At 38.8% G+C, this 20,124-nt stretch overlaps 1 protein-coding gene across 3 annotated transcripts in view; it reads left to right on the top strand.

Annotated features, from left to right (window-relative positions):
- FAM118B (family with sequence similarity 118 member B) overlaps nucleotides 1-20,124 on the top strand; it is a 45,788-nt gene that overhangs the window by 16,784 nt on the left and 8,880 nt on the right. For all 3 annotated transcript variants that reach the window (XM_058544851.1, XM_058544852.1, XM_058544850.1), the window contains 3 exons: nucleotides 4,438-4,530; nucleotides 8,625-8,877; nucleotides 19,167-19,394. In XM_058544851.1, the coding sequence (XP_058400834.1) occupies nucleotides 4,445-4,530; nucleotides 8,625-8,877; nucleotides 19,167-19,394 (567 nt within the window). In that variant the 5' untranslated portion in view covers nucleotides 4,438-4,444. Of the gene's footprint in view, nucleotides 1-4,437; nucleotides 4,531-8,624; nucleotides 8,878-19,166; nucleotides 19,395-20,124 lie in introns of those variants that run through there.

The following is a 20,124-nucleotide window of genomic DNA, read 5'->3' as shown; positions in this document are numbered from 1 at the left end:
GTTTATGCTTAGATGCCACTGGGGAGTACATGTGAGATTGTATCACACGAGGCATCCTTCAGACTGAGGAGGAGATGTGATCCTGTTAGAAAACAGGGTGAGTATGTGATCAAATGTAACGTGGGCAGATTGCAGTCCTCCTCATTCAGTTCCTAAGTAAGAGGAGGCAAAACGTTCCAGTAACAACTTGTCAGTAGCTGTTGGCCATATTTAATTCTCTAAAATTATGTAGATGGAATAGACCTTCAGAACAGTTGACTCTGTAAAGAAAAAAATTAAAAAAGCTTAGTATTCAGGTGTAGACACCAAGAATTGGCCATCTGTCAGAAATAGAATGCAGCGAAAATGACCTTGTGTATTTTCCAGGAGAAAATGACGGGTCTGATCTAGGGTTCTGGTGATTAGTGATGGTGGGAAGTACAAGTCATGCTTGTCACCAGAACACGTTTTATTCGGCTTCTGAATTTAGTTGACTGCCGTTCCATCAGCAGAGTGCCTAGTCATACAACATCTACTAAGCATCACAGAATTATTTCAAATAAATCTGCTTTCTAGAATGTGGGAGCTTCTTTTTTTTTTTTGATAGTTTTGGACTGCAAATTAAAAACAAAAAGTTGAGAAGCTACTACTTAGAGAACGTTTTTAGGTTGTAATAGTGTGGTTAAGAGCATGGACTTGGGAGGCAGGCGCCTTGGTTTGAGTTATGGCCCCCAGCCTGTCTGTGCCTCAGTTTTCTCATCACTAAAATAGGATAATAGTAGTACTCTATATGGTTATGAGGATTATGTGAGTTAATATTTGTCAGTAGTGTTTGGCATGTGATAAGTACTGTATGAGAGTTTGTTAAAACTCTGGTTTAGTAGCCGAATTGAGCATTGAATTCTGAATGTGTCTGTCTTCAAAACTTAATAAACATTGAATTACTTTTCTCTGTACTTTACTTTTATCTTTCTCAATATGCAGAGATATCCATATTTTTTACATGGGTGTAATTTGTGGATTACATGGGTGTAAGATGGTGGATTTATGGAACCATTTTTAAGGAAGGAACATAAGCATATACACTTTTCATTGTGTACTTTTAAAAAATGTCCCCAAACTAATGGCTTGTCCTGTATGTGGTGGAAGTACCCGCTCTTTGACCACTGCTTCTCCAGTCTAGAGCATAGACTCGACTTTAGAGTAGGACACAACTTCACATAAATTAGGACTTCACGGGAATATTTTATTGGCGATTAATCCTGCCTATTGGCATTAGCAAACTGGGAGGCTGTTAGATGGTGATCAGTAATGTGTGCACTTACAGGAAGGGAGAATGGCATATGGTGTGCCTGGTGTGCGTCCTGCATTTACCAAAATAGTTGGATTATAGAAAAATTGTTTGCATTTCATTTAGGTGTTTCTTATTTGCCTCATCATAAGAATCCCCTGAAGATTCTGGAGATTCTGGTTCAGTAATTTGGGATTAGAGCCCAGGCACATACACTGTCTTTTAAATTAATTAATAGAGTTTATCTTTAAGAACATATACTTTTAACAAGCATCTCAGATAATTATTAAGTGAAGGCAAGATTTACTGAGTTAAGTAATTCATCTGTCTTCTCTGAGCCCCAGCTTTCTCACCAACAGAGTCAAAAATTTGAGTAGAAAGATGATCTACTTCCTAACTCTCACTTCTGTGAGTTTGTGATTCCTCGTTTCCTAATGACTATGACATGAAAGAGGAATTCCATTGTGTGTGATGGGATACGGCGTGAGGAACCAAGCCTTCTATTTACCAGAAAAAGTAATTCAGCAAACTTTAAAAAATATTTTAATAAAGAAAAATCTTTCAGGGCCGACTCTGTGGCCTAGTGGTTAAGTTCGGTGTGCTCCGCTTCGGCAACCAGGGTTTGGTTCCTGGGTGCAGACCTACACCAGTTGTCAATGGCCATGCTGTGGTGGCAACCCACATACACAATAGAGGAAGATGGGCACAGATGTTAGCTCAGGGCGAATCTTCCTCAGCAAAAAAAAAAGAAAAAAAAACTTTCTAATAAAACAATAAACTTCAAATAATCATTAGTAATTCAGTTCTTTCTAAATATTGACAATGAAAGATAATAAAACACCCAAAACTCTGGTAATATGTATTGTCTTCTGTATCGTGTGTGTGTACACACTTTTTAAAACATTGCTATTTTAGAATTAATGGTTTTTAGATTTAGCAAGTTCACTAAAATTTTGAGCAATTAAAACTTCTCATTACAGTTTTTTTTAATTGCGGTAACTGGTTTAGAACATTATATAAATTTCAGGTGTACATCATTATATTTCGATTTCTGTGTAGATTACATCATATTCACCACCCAAAGACTAATTACAATCCATGACCACACACATGTGCCTAATCACCCCTTTCACCCTCCTCCCAGCCCCCTTCCCCTCTGGTACCCACCAATCCAATTTCTGTCTCTATGTGTTTGTTGTTGTTATGAGTGTGATCATACAGTATTTGACTTTCTCCCTCTGACTTATTTTGCTTAGCATAATACCCTCAAGGTTCATCCATGTTGCCACAAATGGCCAGATTCCATCTTTTTGCTGGCTGAGTAGTATTCCATTGTGTATATATATACACCACATCTTCTTTATCCATTCGTCCCTTGATGGGCACCGAGGTTGCTTCCAAGTCGTGGCTATTGTGAATAATGCTGCATTGAACACAGGGGTGCATGTATCTTTACGCATTGGTGTTTTCATGTTCTTTGTATAAATACCCAGCAATGGAATAGCTGGATCGTATGGTAGTTCTATTCTTAATTTTTTGAGGAATCTCCATACTGTTTTCCATAGTGGCTGCACCAGTTTACACTCCCACCAGCAGTGTATGAGAGTTCCCATCTCTCCACATTCTCTGCAGTACTTGTTGTTTCCTGTGTTGTTAATTATAGCCATTCTGATGGACGTGAGGTGGTATCTCATTGTAGTTTTGATTTGCATTTCCCTGATAATTAGTAATGTTGAACATCTTTTCATGTGCCTGTTGGCCATCTGTATATCTTCTTTGGAGAAATGTCTGTTCAGGTCTTTTGCCCATTTTTTAATTGGGTTGTTAGGTTTTTGTTGTTGAGATGCATGAGTTCTTTATATATTTTAGAGATTAACCCCTTGTCAGATGTATGGTGGGCAAATACCTTCTCCCAATTGTTAGGTTGTCTTTTCGTTTTGTTGATGGTTTCCTTTGCTGTGCAGAAGCTTTTTAGTTTGATGTAGTCCCATTTGTATATTTTTTCTTTTGTTTCTCTTGCCCAGTCAGACGTGATGCTTGAAAATATGCTGCTAAGATCAATGTCGAAGAGCTTACTGCCTATGTTTTCTTCTAGAAGTTTCATGGTTTCAGGTCTTACATTCAAGGCTTTAATCCATTGTGAGTTATTTTTGTGTATGGTGTAAGATAATGGTCTACTTTCATTCTTTTGCATGTGGCTGTCCAGTTTTCCTAACACCATTTTTTGAAGAGACTTTCCTTTCTCCATTGTATGTTCTTGGCTCCCTTGTCAAAAATTAGCTGTCCATAGATGTGTGGGTTTATTTCTGGGCTCTCAATTCTGTTCCATTGATCTTGTGTCTGTTTTTGTGCCAGTACCATGCTGTTTTGGTTACTGTAGTTTTGTAGTATATTTTGAAATCAGGGATGTGATACCTTCAGCTTTGTTCTTTTTTTCTCAGGATTTATTTGGCTCTTTGGGGTCTTTTGTTGTTCTCAATCTAATCCATGGTCATTCTTTTACTTTTGCTAGTAGCCCATCATCTGATCATAATTGGTCATTTTTCATACATCTTTGCTTGATAATGTCTTTCCCATTGATCTCAGTGTCTCAGTCCATTCTGTGTTTAGCTAGAGAGACACGCCTCACTGCCTGTGAGGACACAGTTGTCCAGCAACAAGGAATGTCTAACAATCAGCAATCAGCAAATTAGTATTGATTGTCCTGTTCTTCACCCAGTGATTTCTTTAGCTGACGGTAAGTGGATAATTGGAGGTTATTAGCACACTTATCCATGGGTTGTTTTCATCTCCTGAGTCTTTCCCAAGCCTGCCTCCTGGGAGAATAACAGGAATTTCTTAGGCTCTACAAAGTGATGGCCAATAATTGACATGAATTGACATTGGTTTTTGGGTTTTTTTGGTGGTAGGGGGGTAGGAGGGAGCCTTCAGGAGCAAAAGTAAGATGACAGTATGGAGCACCAAAGTCATAACTTTGAGATTACTTTCTTTTACATGAGTTTAATTCCTTAAGTTTGGGACACATTAATTAATGAATTTCTGTTAAGCAGAGGATACCTCTAAAACACTGTTACTGTGTGCAGCTTATTGAAACTGCTTAATGTGTGTGCTTTGAATGGTATACTTTACAGATCTAATTGTGGTCCATGGTGTTTAATCTATTTTAGAAACTGGATGGCTTCTACAGGGAGCCAGGCCTCCGATATAAACAAGATTTTTGGATTCTTCAGTGATGGCGCACCCCCCACCAAAAAGCCCAGGTAAACAAGGGAAAGGAATCTGAGTAACATAGTAGATTACCGTTAATGGTAGATAATGAAAAATAATGAACTTGCCCTATGTCCTGGTAGTTTTCACTAATTAATGTTGACCTTCATATAAAAGTAAATTATTTTTATTTTGGATTTAATTTTTATTTTTTGTGAAGGTCATAAATGTACATAATTTTCAAAGTCAGTACTTCAAGACTCATAATGCCTTGGGGTGTCTCCTCAGAGACAATCGCTTTCAACTTTTTTATTTGTTTTTTCTACTGTTTACATCCATATTTTTAAATACCATATGTATACTGCTATTTTTTAGTTTTGGGTTTTATCTGTTTCCAGGTATTAAAGATATGGATTAGGCTTGTTCTCATGGATCCTCCTCCCGTATTGCCCCCCACACACACATCATATACTCTCCCTACAACCCCCAGTGTGTTTTATATTACAATTTTTGGTTAAATCGTTTTTTTAATATTCATAGTATATGACTGTATAAGTAGTGTTCATAGCTGAGCCTCATGATTACATTTCTTGTCCATTTTTTTCTCCAAGTTATTAAAGATTGTCTTATTTTTTTTTTTTTTGTTTGCCTTGTTATCTGTGTACCTAATTTATCCTCGAACTCTGTGACAGAAGAGTAAATCTCCTAGAATGCTGACACACAGCAGTTCTTTACTAGTTTAATTTGTTTCCTGGATTCTTCCCCCGGACTGTACTCCACTCCCGACGGTGGTTCTCTAGGCCCGCTGCTGCGTTGCTGATATTTGCCATTTTACCATTTCCCATCCCCGTGAGGATTCCTTGTACATCTCTCCTTGTACATCAATCCCCTGTTTCCTGGATCACGTCTTCCTTTTTGTTTTGCTGAAAAATATCCTCAGTAGCTTCATTCTGCTGAAAAATATCCTTAGTAGCTTCCTTAGTAAGGATCCACAGGAGAAGAATTTTTGGAGACATTTGAAAACGTCTTTATTATACTCTTACATTTATTTGATGATTGGGCTAAGTGTACAATTTTAGTTAGGAAACCATTTTCCTTTGAGTTATGAAGTCATTGCTTAGTCTCTGCTAACATCTAAATGTTCCTGCCAAAACAGCCACTCTATTCTGATCCCTAGTCCTTTGTATTATATGACCTCTTCTTCTTTTCTCACTAGAAGCTTGTAAGGGTGGTTATTTTATTCTCAGTAACCTGAAATTTTACGATGGTATATCTTCCTATGGGTCTGAATATTGGGTGACTCTTTCAAGGTGGCTACTCATAGTTTCACTTGGGAGAAATTTTCCTGTGTTACTTATTTGATAATTTCCTTTACAGTGTTTTCTGTATTCTTTCATTATAGAACTCTTGGTATTCAGATGTTGGACCTTTTGGATTAAGTCTCTTATAATTTTCTTATATTTTCTTATATTTTTCTTATATTTTTCTATCACTTTTATTTTTGTCATTCTACTTTCTCAGAGATTTTCTCAATCTTCCAACCTTATGAATTTTTTATTTCTGTTATATTTTTAATTTCCAAGGACTCTTTTTGTTTGCCCATCCCTTTCTTATAGCATTCTGTTCATGTTTCATAGATGCCATTTTTAAAAATCTATGTGAGGATGTCATTGTTTTCTTTTCAATTTTTCTTCTCTTGCCTGTATTGTCTCATTTCCTCCAAGTTCCTTTCTATTTGCTAGTTTGTTTTGGTGTAACTCTCATGGTGGGGGCTTTGTTCAAATGTAAGGTGACCCTTGTTTGTCTGTTCATATTTAAGAGAAAACACTAAAAAGCCAATTGGAGGGCCGGCGCCGTGGCTTAGCGGTTAGGTGGGCGCGCTCTGCTACTGGCGGCCCGGTTTTGGATCCCGGGTGCGCACCAACGCACCGCTTCTCCGGCCATGCTGAGGCCGCATCCCACATACTGCAACTAGAAGGATGTGCAACTATGACATACAACTATCTACTGGGGCTTTGGGGAAGAAAAAAAGGAGGAGGATGGGCAATAGATGTTAGCTCAGAGCCAGTCTTCCTCAGCAAAAAAAGAGGAGGATTAGCACAGATGTTAGCTCAGGGCTGATCTTCCTCACAAAAAAAAAAAGCCAATTGGAGACTGTGCATCAGGGGTTTGGTGGTGGATGGGCTTCACTCTGGGTATCCAGCATGGGCCAGGTCCTACAGTTGACGAACTCCCACCCATTGGAATCTGTAGGTCTTTTCTCTCATGCTGGCCATTTTCCCCAAAGAGAAATCCTCCCATATCCTGACTGGTTGGGGGATGGGGTACAGGTATATGGTTGACTGCCAGTGTCTGGGAGTCTTCCTGTGGGAGAAGGGGGCAGGGGAGAATCTTATATTTCATATACAGATTTTTACTTAATCCCCCTCCCCGAGCTGTGCACAGTGTTGTCAAATACAGAATCTTTTGGTTCAACTTCTCTGGAAGGCAAGCCTCCAGGCTTAGAGTTCTAACTGCTGCTAACACAGCCTGGCAATGACTTCTCTGATTTTGGTCCCCCTGCACCTCACCTTCAGATGTACCTGAATGTTCCCAGGATTCCACAGAGGGAATCACTTATTACTTTACAACTTCTAAAATTTTGTTGTCTGCTGTCATCTTTTCCTTTTCTACTCTTTATGAATTTATGTCTTCTAAAAAAATTACTTTGCTATTGTTTAGTGGTTTTAGGAAGAACCAGAAATGAAATACAGTTTCTTTTTAACTGGAAGTCTTAAATTAGGGAAAATTATACCTCAGATCTATAATGATGAGGTAAAAAATTCAAATAGTACAGCATAATCAAATGAAAAGTAAAAATCCTTATTTTCCCCAATCCCTAGAGTTAGCCACTATTTACAGTTCTTGTGACTCCTTCTAGAAATTTCCTGTGAGTATATATTTGTGTATGCTTCACTGTCTTGATTCCCTGGAACTGAAACTCATTTTTCATCATTTGCTTCTAATGTCTATTATCAGTCTTTTCCAGCAGACTAAACTTTTGTGACCAGGGACTCTGTTTTGTCCATAGATACATCACTAGTGCCTACCATAGTGTCTGGTACTTCATAGGTTTTTGTATTTGTTGAATGACTGCATGTAGGAGTTGGCTATAGGGAAGGCAGTTGTAGAGGCTGTTTCCCCAAAACCAGGTTTCCCAAGGCTAAAAGTACTGTTCCTTTCTTGCATTAGGTATGCCAAAATGCAGATCCTTTTTCTTTTCATTTTATTATTTGGAAAAAGTTTGAGAAAAGCCATTTCTTGGAAAAAACATGCCATCAGCAAAAATTCAAGTGAATAAATATATTTCAAACAGATTTTAATATAGTTTCTGGAATGAAGTGGGATAGAGAACCAAAACGCAGAACCTTGTACCCATGCTGTCTCACATAGCTGCGTCAGGATGGAACTCTCTGCTTATCGTTGGAAGAGAGGAGTGTTTCTCACTTTTTGTCGTATCTGTTGAATAGTTATTTCTTTGTTTATTTAGATGTGTGAGGCTCCTGTGTTTTCAGAATTCTGTTGGCCACTTTTTTTTTTTTGGCTTGAGGATATCTAGAACAAAACTGAAGGCAAATTTGTTCCCATATTTGACTATCTCATTCTCCATTTTAGTCATGCTCAAATTTTATCTTAATAATGTTCATGAAATTTGGGCTTAAATTTTTTATTGGCTTTCTTTCATCTCCTGTTCTACATTTCTGAACAATACGAATTTAATTTATATGGGTTTCTTTTCTCTCTGGGATCCAAATCAAGCGTGTTTTTTGAAAATATAATTTAGTTAGCAGAACTCAGCTGAGCTGTAATATAATTGGACCTTTTCCTAATATTGGTGGGTCTCCTTAGTCTGAGAGGACGATGAAGGAAAAAACTGATTTTAAGCTTGCTTTTTAGGATTCCTGAAGTAGGTTTATTATTTTGTTTTTCAGCAAGCACTGGCACGTTATTCTGGTCTTTTTGCTTAAGCCACTTTGGAGAGGTGTCAGGAACTGGTACTTGTCATCTTTGCAACTATAAAAGTTATAGCTGGAAACCGTGACGGCCTTTCCATGTGCCTCGTATCTGTTGGATGTTCCTAATCCTCTCGTTTGTTTGACTTTTTCAGGAAGCTGCTTCCAAGCTTAAAAGCTAAGAAGCCTCGGGAGCTTGTGCTGGTGATTGGAACAGGCATTAGCGCTGCGGTTGCACCTCAGGTTCCAGCCCTGAAGTCTTGGAAGGGGTTAATTCAGGCCTTACTGGATGCTGCCATTGATTTTGATCTTCTGGAAGACGAGGAGAGCAAAAAATTTCAGAAATGTCTCCATGAAGACAAGAACCTTATCCATGTTGCCCACGACCTTATCCAGAAACTCTCTCCTGTGAGTACCCTCCCGTGTGCCCTGGCATTTGACATTTCCTGAAACCATGGTGAATCCTGAATGTAATAAGGATATTCACTTCTAGCTTGTAGATTTGCATAACATTTGTCTCTTCTGCAAAATGTCTGTTTTTGGACGCTATTCAGGGTAGATATCTTGACCTCATTTCAGTGTGTGTGTGTGTCTGTGTGTGTGTGTGTGTGTGTGAGATGATGATAATGTTGAGGCCTTTGTTTGTACAAAAATGAGACCACTGTCTCATTATTGCTGTGTTTTGAATTTACTTTTTCTACACTCACCGCTATAAAAGCTGTGTTCTCTGGTATCTATGCCTTTTAGGGAACCTCAGAAAGATTAGAGATAATTCTTAATCATTTTATGGATGAAGCAACACCAGTTTTTAATGTTCATTTTAAGGGTGATCACTCAAAATATTTATAAGGAATTTGGTCTTGTTTTATCAAACTGAGTTGGATACCAATTCCTGAATGGTTAAAGGGCCTCCTTGTCTTGCTTTGTCTTAGAAATCAGGATTCACTTAAGATATATTTGCAAATAATAGAGTAGCCAAAGCTTGTTCTAAATCTTAGTAAGTCAAGTGCACCTTTAAAAAAAAATAACTCTTACTCCTTAAAAAGTCAATTAGTAATGTTGATATTTTCCCCCCAGGCCCTAGGGCCTATAGGAAAGAAGTGTCATTAAGAGTTAGCCTAGGGACGGCCCTGTGGCTTAGTGGTTAAGTGCGCACGCTCCGCTACTGGCGGCCCAGGTTCGGATCCCGGGCGCACACTGATGCACCGCTTCTTCCGCCATGCTGAAGCCATGACCCACATACAGCAACTAGAAGGATGTGCAACTATGACATACAACTATCTACTGGGACTTTGGGGAAAAAAAAAGGAGGAGGATTGGCAATAGATGTTAGGTCAGAGCCGGTCTTCCTCAGCAAAAAGAGGAGGATTAGCACGGATGTTAGCTCAGGGCTGATCCTCCTCACAAAAATAAATAAATAAATAAAGTAAGTAAGTAAGTAAATAAAATAAGACTTGGAAGCAACCTAAGTGCCCATCAAGGGACGAATGGATAAAGAAGCTGTGGTATATATACACAATGGAATACTACTCAGCCATAAGAAACGATGAAATCCAGCCATTTGTGACAACATGGATGGACATTGAGGGTAGAATGCAAAGTGAAATAAGTCAGAGGGAGAAGGTCAAATACTGTATGATTTCCTTCATTAAGTAGTAGATAATAACAACAATAAACAAACACATAGGGACAGAGATTGGATAGGTGGTTACCAGAGGGGGAGGGGGGAGGGAGGAGGGTGAAAGGGATAATTCGGTACATGTGTGTGGTGATGGGTTGTAATTAGTATTTTGGTGGTGAACATGATGTAATCTATGCAGAAATAGAAGTACAGTGATGTACACCTGAAATTTTTAATGTCATAAACCAATGTTACTGCAATAAACAAAACATTAAAAAAAAAAGAAAAATCTAAAAAGAGTTAGCCTAGGGCCAGCCGGGTGGTGCAAACGATTAAGTGCACATGCTCCACTGCGGCGGCCCGGGGTTCGCAGGTTCGGATCCCGGGCATGCACTGACGCACCGCTTGGCAAACCATGCTGTAGTGGTGTCCTATATAAAGTGGAGGAAGATGGGCACGGATGTTAGCCCAGGGCCTGTCTTCCTCAGCAAAAAAAAAAAAAGAGGAGGATTGGCAGATGTTAGCACAGGGCTGATCTTCCTCACAAAAAAAAATAAAAAGAGTTAGCCTAGCCTGTGGGGGCCGGCCCAGTGGGGTAGTGGTTAAGTTTGTGTCCTCTGCTTTAACGGCCCAGGGTTCACAGGTTCGGATCCTGGGTGCAGACCTATGCACCACTCATTAAGCCATGCTGCGTCGACATCCCACGTGCAAAGTGGGGGGAGATTGGCACAGATGTTAGCTCAGGGACAGTCTTCCTCACAAAAAAAAAAAAAAAGATCCTAAAAGACAGGCATTTAAAAGTAATTTCCTCCTGGTTCATGACTCATTTTAGAAACTTAGGGCCTTTTACTTCCTCTTTTCATTTTCTTGTCCTTAATTGGGATAAATTGTCACTAACCGAGAACAATGTAAAGAATTAATAGGCTTGGGCCGGCCCCGTGGCTTAGCGGTTAAGTGCACGCACTCTGCTGCTGGCGGCCCGGGTTCGGATCCCAGGCGCACACCAACGCACCTCTTCTCCGGCCATGCTGAGGCCGCGTCCCACATACAGCAACTAGAAGGATGTGCAGCTGTGACATACAACTATCTACTGGGGCTTTGGGGGGAAAAATAAATAAATAAATAAAATTTAAAAAAAAAATGTCATTCAGGCAGAGACATAAAAAAAAAAAAAAAAGAATTAATAGGCTTTAGAGAGCTCATGGGTCCTCCACCCTACACCAGATAGAAAAATTAACTCGAAATGAATAAAAGACCTAAATGTAAGAGCTGAAACTATAAAGCTCTTAGAAGAAAATATAGATTTAAAGCTGCATGACTTTGGATCCGGCAGTGGTTTTTTAAATGTGACACCAAAAGCACAGCAGCAAAAGAAAAAGTAGATAAACTGTTCTTCACCAAAGTTAATGCTGTTAAACTCAAAGAACACTATCAAGAAAGTGAAAATACAGCCCCCAGAATGGGAGAAGATATTAGCAAGTCATATATCTGATAAGGGTGTAGAGTATCCAGCATATATAAAGAACTGTTAACAATAAAAGCAAATAATCCAATGTAAAAATGGCAAAAGATCTGAATAGACATTTCTCTAAGGAAGGTATACAAATGGCTAATAAGCACATGAAAAGATGCTCGATGTCATTAATCGTTAGAAAAATGCAAATCAAAACCACATGAGATACTACTTTACACCCGCTAGGATGGATAGAATCAAAAAGTCAGATGATAATTGTTGGTGAGAATGTGGAGAAATTGGAACCCTCATACCTGCTGGGATTGTGAAATGGTGCAGACAATGTGGAAAACAGTCTGACATTACCTCAAACAATTAAATATAGAGTTATCATATGACCCAGCGGTTCCACTTCTAGATATATTCCCAAGGGAAATGAAAACACATGTCCATACAAAAACTTAAAACAAATGTTTATAGCATTATTCGTAATACAAAAGAGTGGAAATAACCCAGATGTCCATCAGCTGTTGAACGGATAAACAGAATGTGGCTTTTTCATACCATGGACTGTTACTTGCCAATAAAAAGGAATTAAGTACTGATACGTGCTGCCACATGAATGAACCTTTAAAACACTATGCTAAGTGGAAGCCAGTCACAAAAGACCACGTGTTAGATGATTCTGTTCATCTGAAATGTCCAGAATAGGGAAATGTGTTAGACACAGAAAGTAGATTAGCAGTTGCCCAGGACTGGAGCAGAGATGGAGGGCAGGAGGGTGATAGTTAAAGGTTATGGGATTTCTTTTTGAGATGGTGAAAATGTTCTAAAATTGGCTGTGATGGGCCGGCCCTGTGGCTTAGCGGTTAAGTGCGCGCGCTCCGCTACTGGCGGCCCGGGTTCGGATCCCAGGCGCGCACTGACGCACCGCTTCTCCGGCCATGCTGGGGCCGCGTCCCACATACAGCAGCTGGAAGGATGTGCAACTATGACATGCAACTATCTACTGGGGCTTTGGGGGAAAAAAAAAAAGGAGGAGGATTGGCAATAGATGTTAGCTCAGGGCCGGTCTTCCTCAGCAAAAAGAGGAGGATTAGCGTGGATGTTAGCTCAGGGCTGGTCTTCCTCACAAAAATAAAATAAAATAAAATAAAATAAAATTGGCTGTGCTGTGACAGTTGCAGATATCTGTGAATCTTCAGATAATCACTGAATTGTATACCTCATAGGTGAGTTGTGTGTTGATGTGAATTATATCTCAATAAAGCTGTTAAAAATAAAGGTAAAAGGCTGGAAAAGGTGTATGATTCAAACACTAATCAATAGAAAGTGAGAGTGGCTTGATTACTATCTGATAAAGTTCACTTGAGAGCAAAGAGGAGACAAAACATACATAATTTTTTGTGTGTGTGTGAGGAAGACCAGCACTGAGCTAACATCTGATGCCAATCCTCCTCTTTTTTGCTGAGGCAGACTGGCCCTGGGCTAACATTGTGCCCATCTTCTTCTACTTTATATGGGGCGCTGCCACAGCATAGCTTAACAAGCGGTGCGTCGGTGCGCGCCTGGCATCCGAACCAGCGAACCCCGGGCCGCCGCAGCTGAGCGCGCGCACTTAACTTGCTTGCGCCACCGGGCCGGCCCCAAAATATACATAATTTTTTTAATGTCAAGAAAATACAAAATTATTGTCATGTAAAAAGATAATTAAAGAGTATACAGCCAGAAAATGTAAGAGAAAAGATTAAAGAAGTGTTAATTAGGGGCTGGCCCAGTGGCGTAGTGGTTAAGTTTGTGCACTCCGCTTTGGCGGCCCAGGGTTTGCAGGTTGGGCTCCTGGGCGTGGGCCTACACGCTGCTCACCAAGCCATGCTGGGACGGTGTCCCACATGCAAAATAGAGGAAGATTGGCACAGATGTTAGCTCTGGGGCAATATTCTTCAAGCAAAGAGAGGAAGATTGGCAACAGATGTTAACTCAGGGCCAATCTTCCTCATCAAAAAAAAAAACGTTAATAAATGTGTTATCTTTCAGAAAATAAAGAAAAGAAAGAGCTTATGAGGAAAAAGAATGCTGTGTTAGTCCAGGAAGACTAGTCTGTGGATGAGGAAGTCCTGTGTCAAGCTAGGATCTGCGGTGTTGCCATGCCACTCTATTATCATAGCTGCAGCCTTCACTAATCTATTAAAATGGTCTCCTGAGAATAGAAAGCATGGTTTTGCTAGTTGGGTTGGTTATGATTGAAAGTAATGAGAAGATTTAAAGTGAGTGTCAATAAATCTATACTAATCAGATATATCAAACTGGAGCCACTAATTTTCTTTGGGTGAAGATTTATTATTAACCTTAAAGTATAGTTGTGAGTTAGTGTCAATTCCAGTAGGGCAGCAATTTTCTAACTTTTTGGTCTCAAGACTCCTTTACACTCTTAAAAATTATTGAGAATCTCCAACAGCTTTTGTTTATATGGGTTATATCTATCTATTCACTGTATTAAAAATTAAAAGAGAATTTTAAAATATTAATTCATTTTAAAATAACAGTAGTAAACCTATTACATGTTAACATAAATAACATTCTTGTGAAAAATAATTATATTTTCCAAAACAAAAATAAATTATTGAGAAACTTAATATTGTTTCATATTTTTACAAATCTCTTTAGTGTCTAACTTAATAGAAAATAGCTGGATTCTCATGTCTCCTTTATATAGTCAGCCCGGTGTGTTTATGTTGTTTTGGTTTAAGTATATGAAAAAGATCAGGTGTCATAGATACTTAGTTGGAAAAGAGAGAAGTATTTTAATAGTCTTTCTAGATAATTGTAGATATTTGTTGTTGATGGTACACCATCATTAAGTGGTGCCTTCCTAAAGATTAATAGCAGTATAGAATCTAAAATCAGATCATATCCATAGTAATGGCAGTATGGAATCTGAACTTTTCCTGCTCTGTTACACTAAAATCCATGATCCAGCTTGCACTTAGAATGAAGCTTTCACCCGTGCGTGGTTTTGTAACACGATGTATTGGTCATTTGGAAATTGTTGGTTCACTGCCTGGGTTACACATATCTTCCACATTTCACTACACAATCAAAAAGCCGCATTCATCAATATCACCACCAATCTCATCACAAAGGTATTTGGAAGCTGTCAAGCTCATGGTGGCAGATAAAAGTTTTCTAAAATTCTGATTTTTGCTTGAAGCTCAGCTTTTATCATTGGCAACAGTGGCAGCAATCATCCATTGTTTTCCTCAAAATGACAGGCTCACTTCACTTATTTTTATGAAAATGCCTGAGAATACCTAAATCTAAATAACCATAGTTTGACTGTCAGTCATTCTTTCAAGTAAAAATGATGTTCCATGAAAAAAGGTGGCTAGTTCAGCTTACAACTCAAATACTCACACATGTGTTTTGCCTCGAGACAACCTTCATCTCCAGTCTGCAGCAGAAGTGCTGTGTACGTGTTCCCTGTTTCTTCACAGAGTATTAAAAGGACATGTACTCAAGGATCAAAATTTAATACAATTAATAATTTTTACTGCTTCATTGAGGACATTCTTTTTTTTTTATATAATTTTTATTTATTTAATTTTTTCCCCCAAAGCCCCCGTAGATAGTTGCATGTCACAGCTGCACATCCTTCTAGTTGCTGCATGTGGGACACGGCCTCAGCATAGCTGGAGAAGCGGTGCGTCGGTGCACGCCCGGGATCCGAACCTGGGCCGCCAGCAGCGGAGCGCGTGCACTTAACCGCCAAGCCACGGGGCTGGCCCAAGGACATTCTTGAGTGAAGAAACAAAAGCTGCTTCTTTGTGTAAGCCTTTGTTGGTGAAGAATACGATGATGACCAGCACAGCTTGGTTTATTGTCTTGATTCCTACTAAGGCACCGGCAGTTTTCCCACCATTGCTTCTGCACCATCAGTGCAATATCAACACAGTTTAAAAGACAAATAGTGCCTTAATATTATGATGAAAATAATTTTGACTTTGCAAATCCCTTAAATAATCTTAGGGATCCACAGGGTCTATGGGCCACATTTTGAAAACCACTCCAATAGAGGATATGTAAGAAAAAAATACAGATAACCCAAAGGCTTAAAAAAGAGAGAGAGAGACACAATTGGGGAAATTTGAATACTATCTGAGTGTTTGATATTAGGAAATTAATATTACTGCATTATTTTAGATGTGATAGTGGTATTGTAGTTATGTTTTGTTTTATATGTAAAGGGGAATCCTCATCTTTTAGGGGACTGTTGGACTGTCTGAATGAAATGACATGATGCCTGGGAATTGCTTCAGAAAACTTCAGTGAAGGGAGGAAGGGAAGGGTATGGTGCAGGGGAGTTTGGATTAAACAAGATTGGCTGTGTGTGATAATTGTTGAAACTGGAAGATGGAAACGTGGGGGGTTTTATACTTTGCTTTTGTGTGTGTTTGAAAATGTCCATATATGTATATTTTTTAAAGAGTCTAACAACAGTAATAAGACTGAGCCAGTTTCTAGTAATAGGGCAGTGCACTGATGGTGCAGAAGCAATGGTGGGAAAATTGCTGGTGCCTCAGTGTGAATCAAGACAGTAAACCAAGCTGTGCTGGTCATCATTGTATTCTTCACCACCAAAGACTTCACATTGTGCGTTCAATGCAAAGAGCTTGGGTTTCAGAATCAGAGAGACTCTGCCATTTAAATGCACTGGGACTCTGGGCAAATCACTGCACTTTCCAGCATCTGTTTTTGCACCTGTAAAACTAGGATAACACTTACCTCTTATGAAGATAAGAATAAGTGAGATACTGTGTATAAAGTGTCTGGCACATGGTCAGTGCACTATAAACGTTAGTAACCTTGGTGAGAAAGAGGCAGGACTTTTTTTGTTTTTACTGTATTTGGGATCAGAGAGGTGAGAGTTACAGGGCAGAAGGAAATGAAGTAGCTTCTGATTCAGGTCACTGTCTTAAGGGAATGAGAAAATGTCCATAGTTTGTGTGGGACGTCTGCATTTCCTTTTGACCGTGGAACCTCCTTGTTTGTTTTCATTCTTTGTCTTTACTTAGAGAGGCCACTGGTGGGAAATTCAGTTCTAGGGTCACCTGCTTCAAGAGAGAAAAACATTCATTTTAAGTCTGAGGAAGTCAGTGCAGCTACAAAAGCCTCTTTCTTTCCTGTCTGTGTTGATTTGCAAGATATGATAACTTAAAGAAATAGGACTAAAAGATAGTTAGCTGAAATAACTGACTCATGACATTTATTTTCAGGCTTTAACCTTCTTTTCTTAGAAGCAAGAAAATATATTCCACACTTATGACTACCTGGTTGTATACTGAGGTGTTTTTATCTGTGTGCGTAATGGTTAAACTGGTGCTGGAATGTCGTGTTGTATAACTGTGTGTGTGTGTGAATCAGAGTACAAGACAATAAACCACAACCAGGAAGTTCTCAAATCACCATATTCTTTATTTAATTTTAAACTTAGTTTTGCTTTTTTGAATAGGTACTGTTTGTACACATTGCAGATTCAAAATGATGTAGAAAAGTTTATGGACATTGCGACATCTCGCTCCCGCCTGTGTCTTTGTCTCCCCAGCTCACTGCACATAAGTCATCACTCTTACTAGCTTTTTGAGTATTCTTTCAGTGTTCCTTTTTGCAAAAAACAAGGAAATAGGACTGTATTTATTCTTATCTCACTGCCTCCATCCGCCACGTCAACAGGTAGCATTCTAGACATACTGTTCTGCCCCTTGTTTGTTTTACTCAACAGTATATCCTGGAGATCTTTCCGCAGCAGTCTCTTACATACGGGTACTTGGCCATACCAATCTCCTGTATGTTTCCAGGCTTTTACCGTTACAGATAACAGAGCAGTGATAACCTTGTATATGTCATTTCATTTGTTTGCAGTTATATCTGTGGGATATATTCCCAGGAATGAGATTGCAAGATTGTACGGTAAATGTGTTGTAATTTTGATAGACATTAAAGGGGCACCATATTTTCGATAACAAATCTAGAAAAGTGCTGACATTCAATTGTAGTTGACTCTTGTATGTAGTGAAATACAATCACTAGGATTATAAATTCTTCAGTCTTTGTTTCTGATCAGATTGTTCATCCTGATTGAGTGTTAGAGTCTCCAGTTGGTTGCCTATGGGCTGCTAATATGTGATGTAATTATTCATGCCATTATGTAATGAGAATGGACAAAAGTTGAAAAACACGACCCACAGTCTCAGCCCCATAAATTATGGGCCATAGCATCTTTTTAGCGCTAGAAAAGAATCTGTGAGCCCACTGACACAGGGTACCGTGAAAAGCTGGTCTAGTGGTGGATGTGGCATGGAACAAATTGACAGAACCAGATAAACTTCTGGGTGTGTCTCCACCAGGCAGAGGTACCGTTACACCTCTGTACTCTAATTTTGCTACTGTGAAGATATCTGCCATTTATTTGGTAGGTGTAATAAAAGAATTGATAATTTTATAAAATACTTTGAACAATTAGGAAAAGAATTTGGCAAATTGAAACATGTTTTACGAATCTGCATACATGGTTCCATGGAAACAGATGTTTATCTGAACATTGTGCTATTAGAAAGATACACCACAGGAAACCAGGAAGGTAGGGGGCCCATTTTGAGGAAAAACAAAAGGAGCTAAATATCTACTATCTACCAGCTAAGTGCAATTACTTCCCACATTTGAATGGGAAATGTTGGGGCCTTTAAGAAATAATTCTTGCTCTGATGTTACCTAATGGAATGGCAGAAATACGATAGGGATCAGACGTTTATTACAGCACATCACATAGTTACTTTCCCATTTCAAATTCCTTTTGTCCCAGGGGCCACTTTTAAGTTATAAAGCCCACTTCCCACCTAAGGTTAGTATTATATTTCCTCATTAATTCTCAGAAATATTTACATATATTCAAAATGAATCTGGGAAAGCAGTTATTTAAAAAACCCTATTTAAGAAATAAGGAGTCTGTTTAGAATTGATGAATATTTGGTATTTTTTAATAGTTGCAAAATGCAGATTTTTGATAACCTTTATTATATACTAAGTATTCTTCCTAGCAAACCTGTAAACAAATTGCTGAATTATCCCAGGTTAAAAAACAAGTGGGGAGAAAGCGAGCAGTTTTTCCTAAATACGTAAGCATCTGTAGAAAGCACCTAGGATTAGAAGAAGAGATGCTAAACCACATTTCGAACTGTCTCATTGGTTATTCCTTGGATAAGGGAAGTTTAACAGGAAGTACTGCCTTCTTCCCCGAGGCCTCATTAGAGGGTAGTGGGTGCTGTGCTTTCTTCTCTGGTGTCCCTTTAGTCCTGGTGGTGACTCACATCTCTTTGCCACTCCCTTTTCTTCCTTCTATAAAATGCCTATTCATGTCATAGGACTGATCAGTGCTGTGTGCCAGGCATTGTGCTGAGTACTTGGCATTATCATCCTATTTTCCTTATTAGAACCCTGTGAGGTAGACAATATTTTATCCTTATTTTAAGTACAAAGCATTCTTCAAAAATTTGCTGTTACTGTAACTAAACAAATCACCTACCAAAACACCTAGGATTAATTTTTTTCTTTCAAATCTTTCCCCAGCGTACTAGTAATGTTCGATCCACGTTTTTCAAGGACTGTTTATATGAAGTATTTGATGACTTGGAGTCCAAGATGGAAGATTCTGGAAAACAGCTACTTCAGTCAGTTCTCCACCTGATGGAAAATGGAGCCCTGGTATTAACTACAAATTTTGACAATCTCCTAGAACTGTATGCAGCAGATCAGGGAAAACAGCTTGAATCTCTTGACCTTACTGATGAGAAAAAGGTAAAAAGTAAAGGATTGGTGTCCTCTTCAGGCTAGTGGATTGTATCTTCCTCTTCAGGAAAACTGTTTTCTAGTTGGTGTGTTGTGTAGTACTGGTATTTATGTAGAGGCAGAAAGGAAGAATCTTGTCCCTGGTTGGATTTTTGTTTTTTGGTTTCTGAAACAAAATCAATATACAGTAGAATGCACAGATCTTAAAAGTGCTCAGTTCTGAGTTTTGACAATTACACCCAATTTTAAAGCAAGATTATAGAAAGTCATTTGAACTGTAAGATCTCTTTAACACTTGTAATATCACGTGGGTGTAATATTGATTTAGAGTTCTCTCTTAGGATATATTCTTTATGGCATCTATTGGAAATGTATGAAGACTGCTTTATGAGGTTTGGAAGAGCAGTGTTCAGGCCACGTGACAGCTGGGTTGAGGTTAATGTTCAGGGGAAACCTCAGCAGACTTTTTTTTTATTGTAGCCCATACTGTACCTAAGCCATCCAGCATAATATTGAATTATCACTGTGGATCTCTGTCAACTGATGAGATGAGGCTTTATTAGAATGGTCATCTGAGTGTAATTTGAAATCAGGCACCAGTAGGAGATTCTGTAGATACCCCAGCATGTATTTAAGTGATGAAATACAGTGAAGCCATAAGAGGGAAAATGTTTTCATTGCCATAAAAAGATGTCAGAGACATAATGAGTGAAGAAAACAGAAAACAATACGGGCTGTG

Source organism: Diceros bicornis, chromosome 7, assembly GCF_020826845.1.
Source record: "Diceros bicornis minor isolate mBicDic1 chromosome 7, mDicBic1.mat.cur, whole genome shotgun sequence".
NCBI lineage: Eukaryota > Metazoa > Chordata > Mammalia > Perissodactyla > Rhinocerotidae > Diceros > Diceros bicornis.
This window is presented reverse-complemented; position numbering and strand designations above follow the sequence as displayed.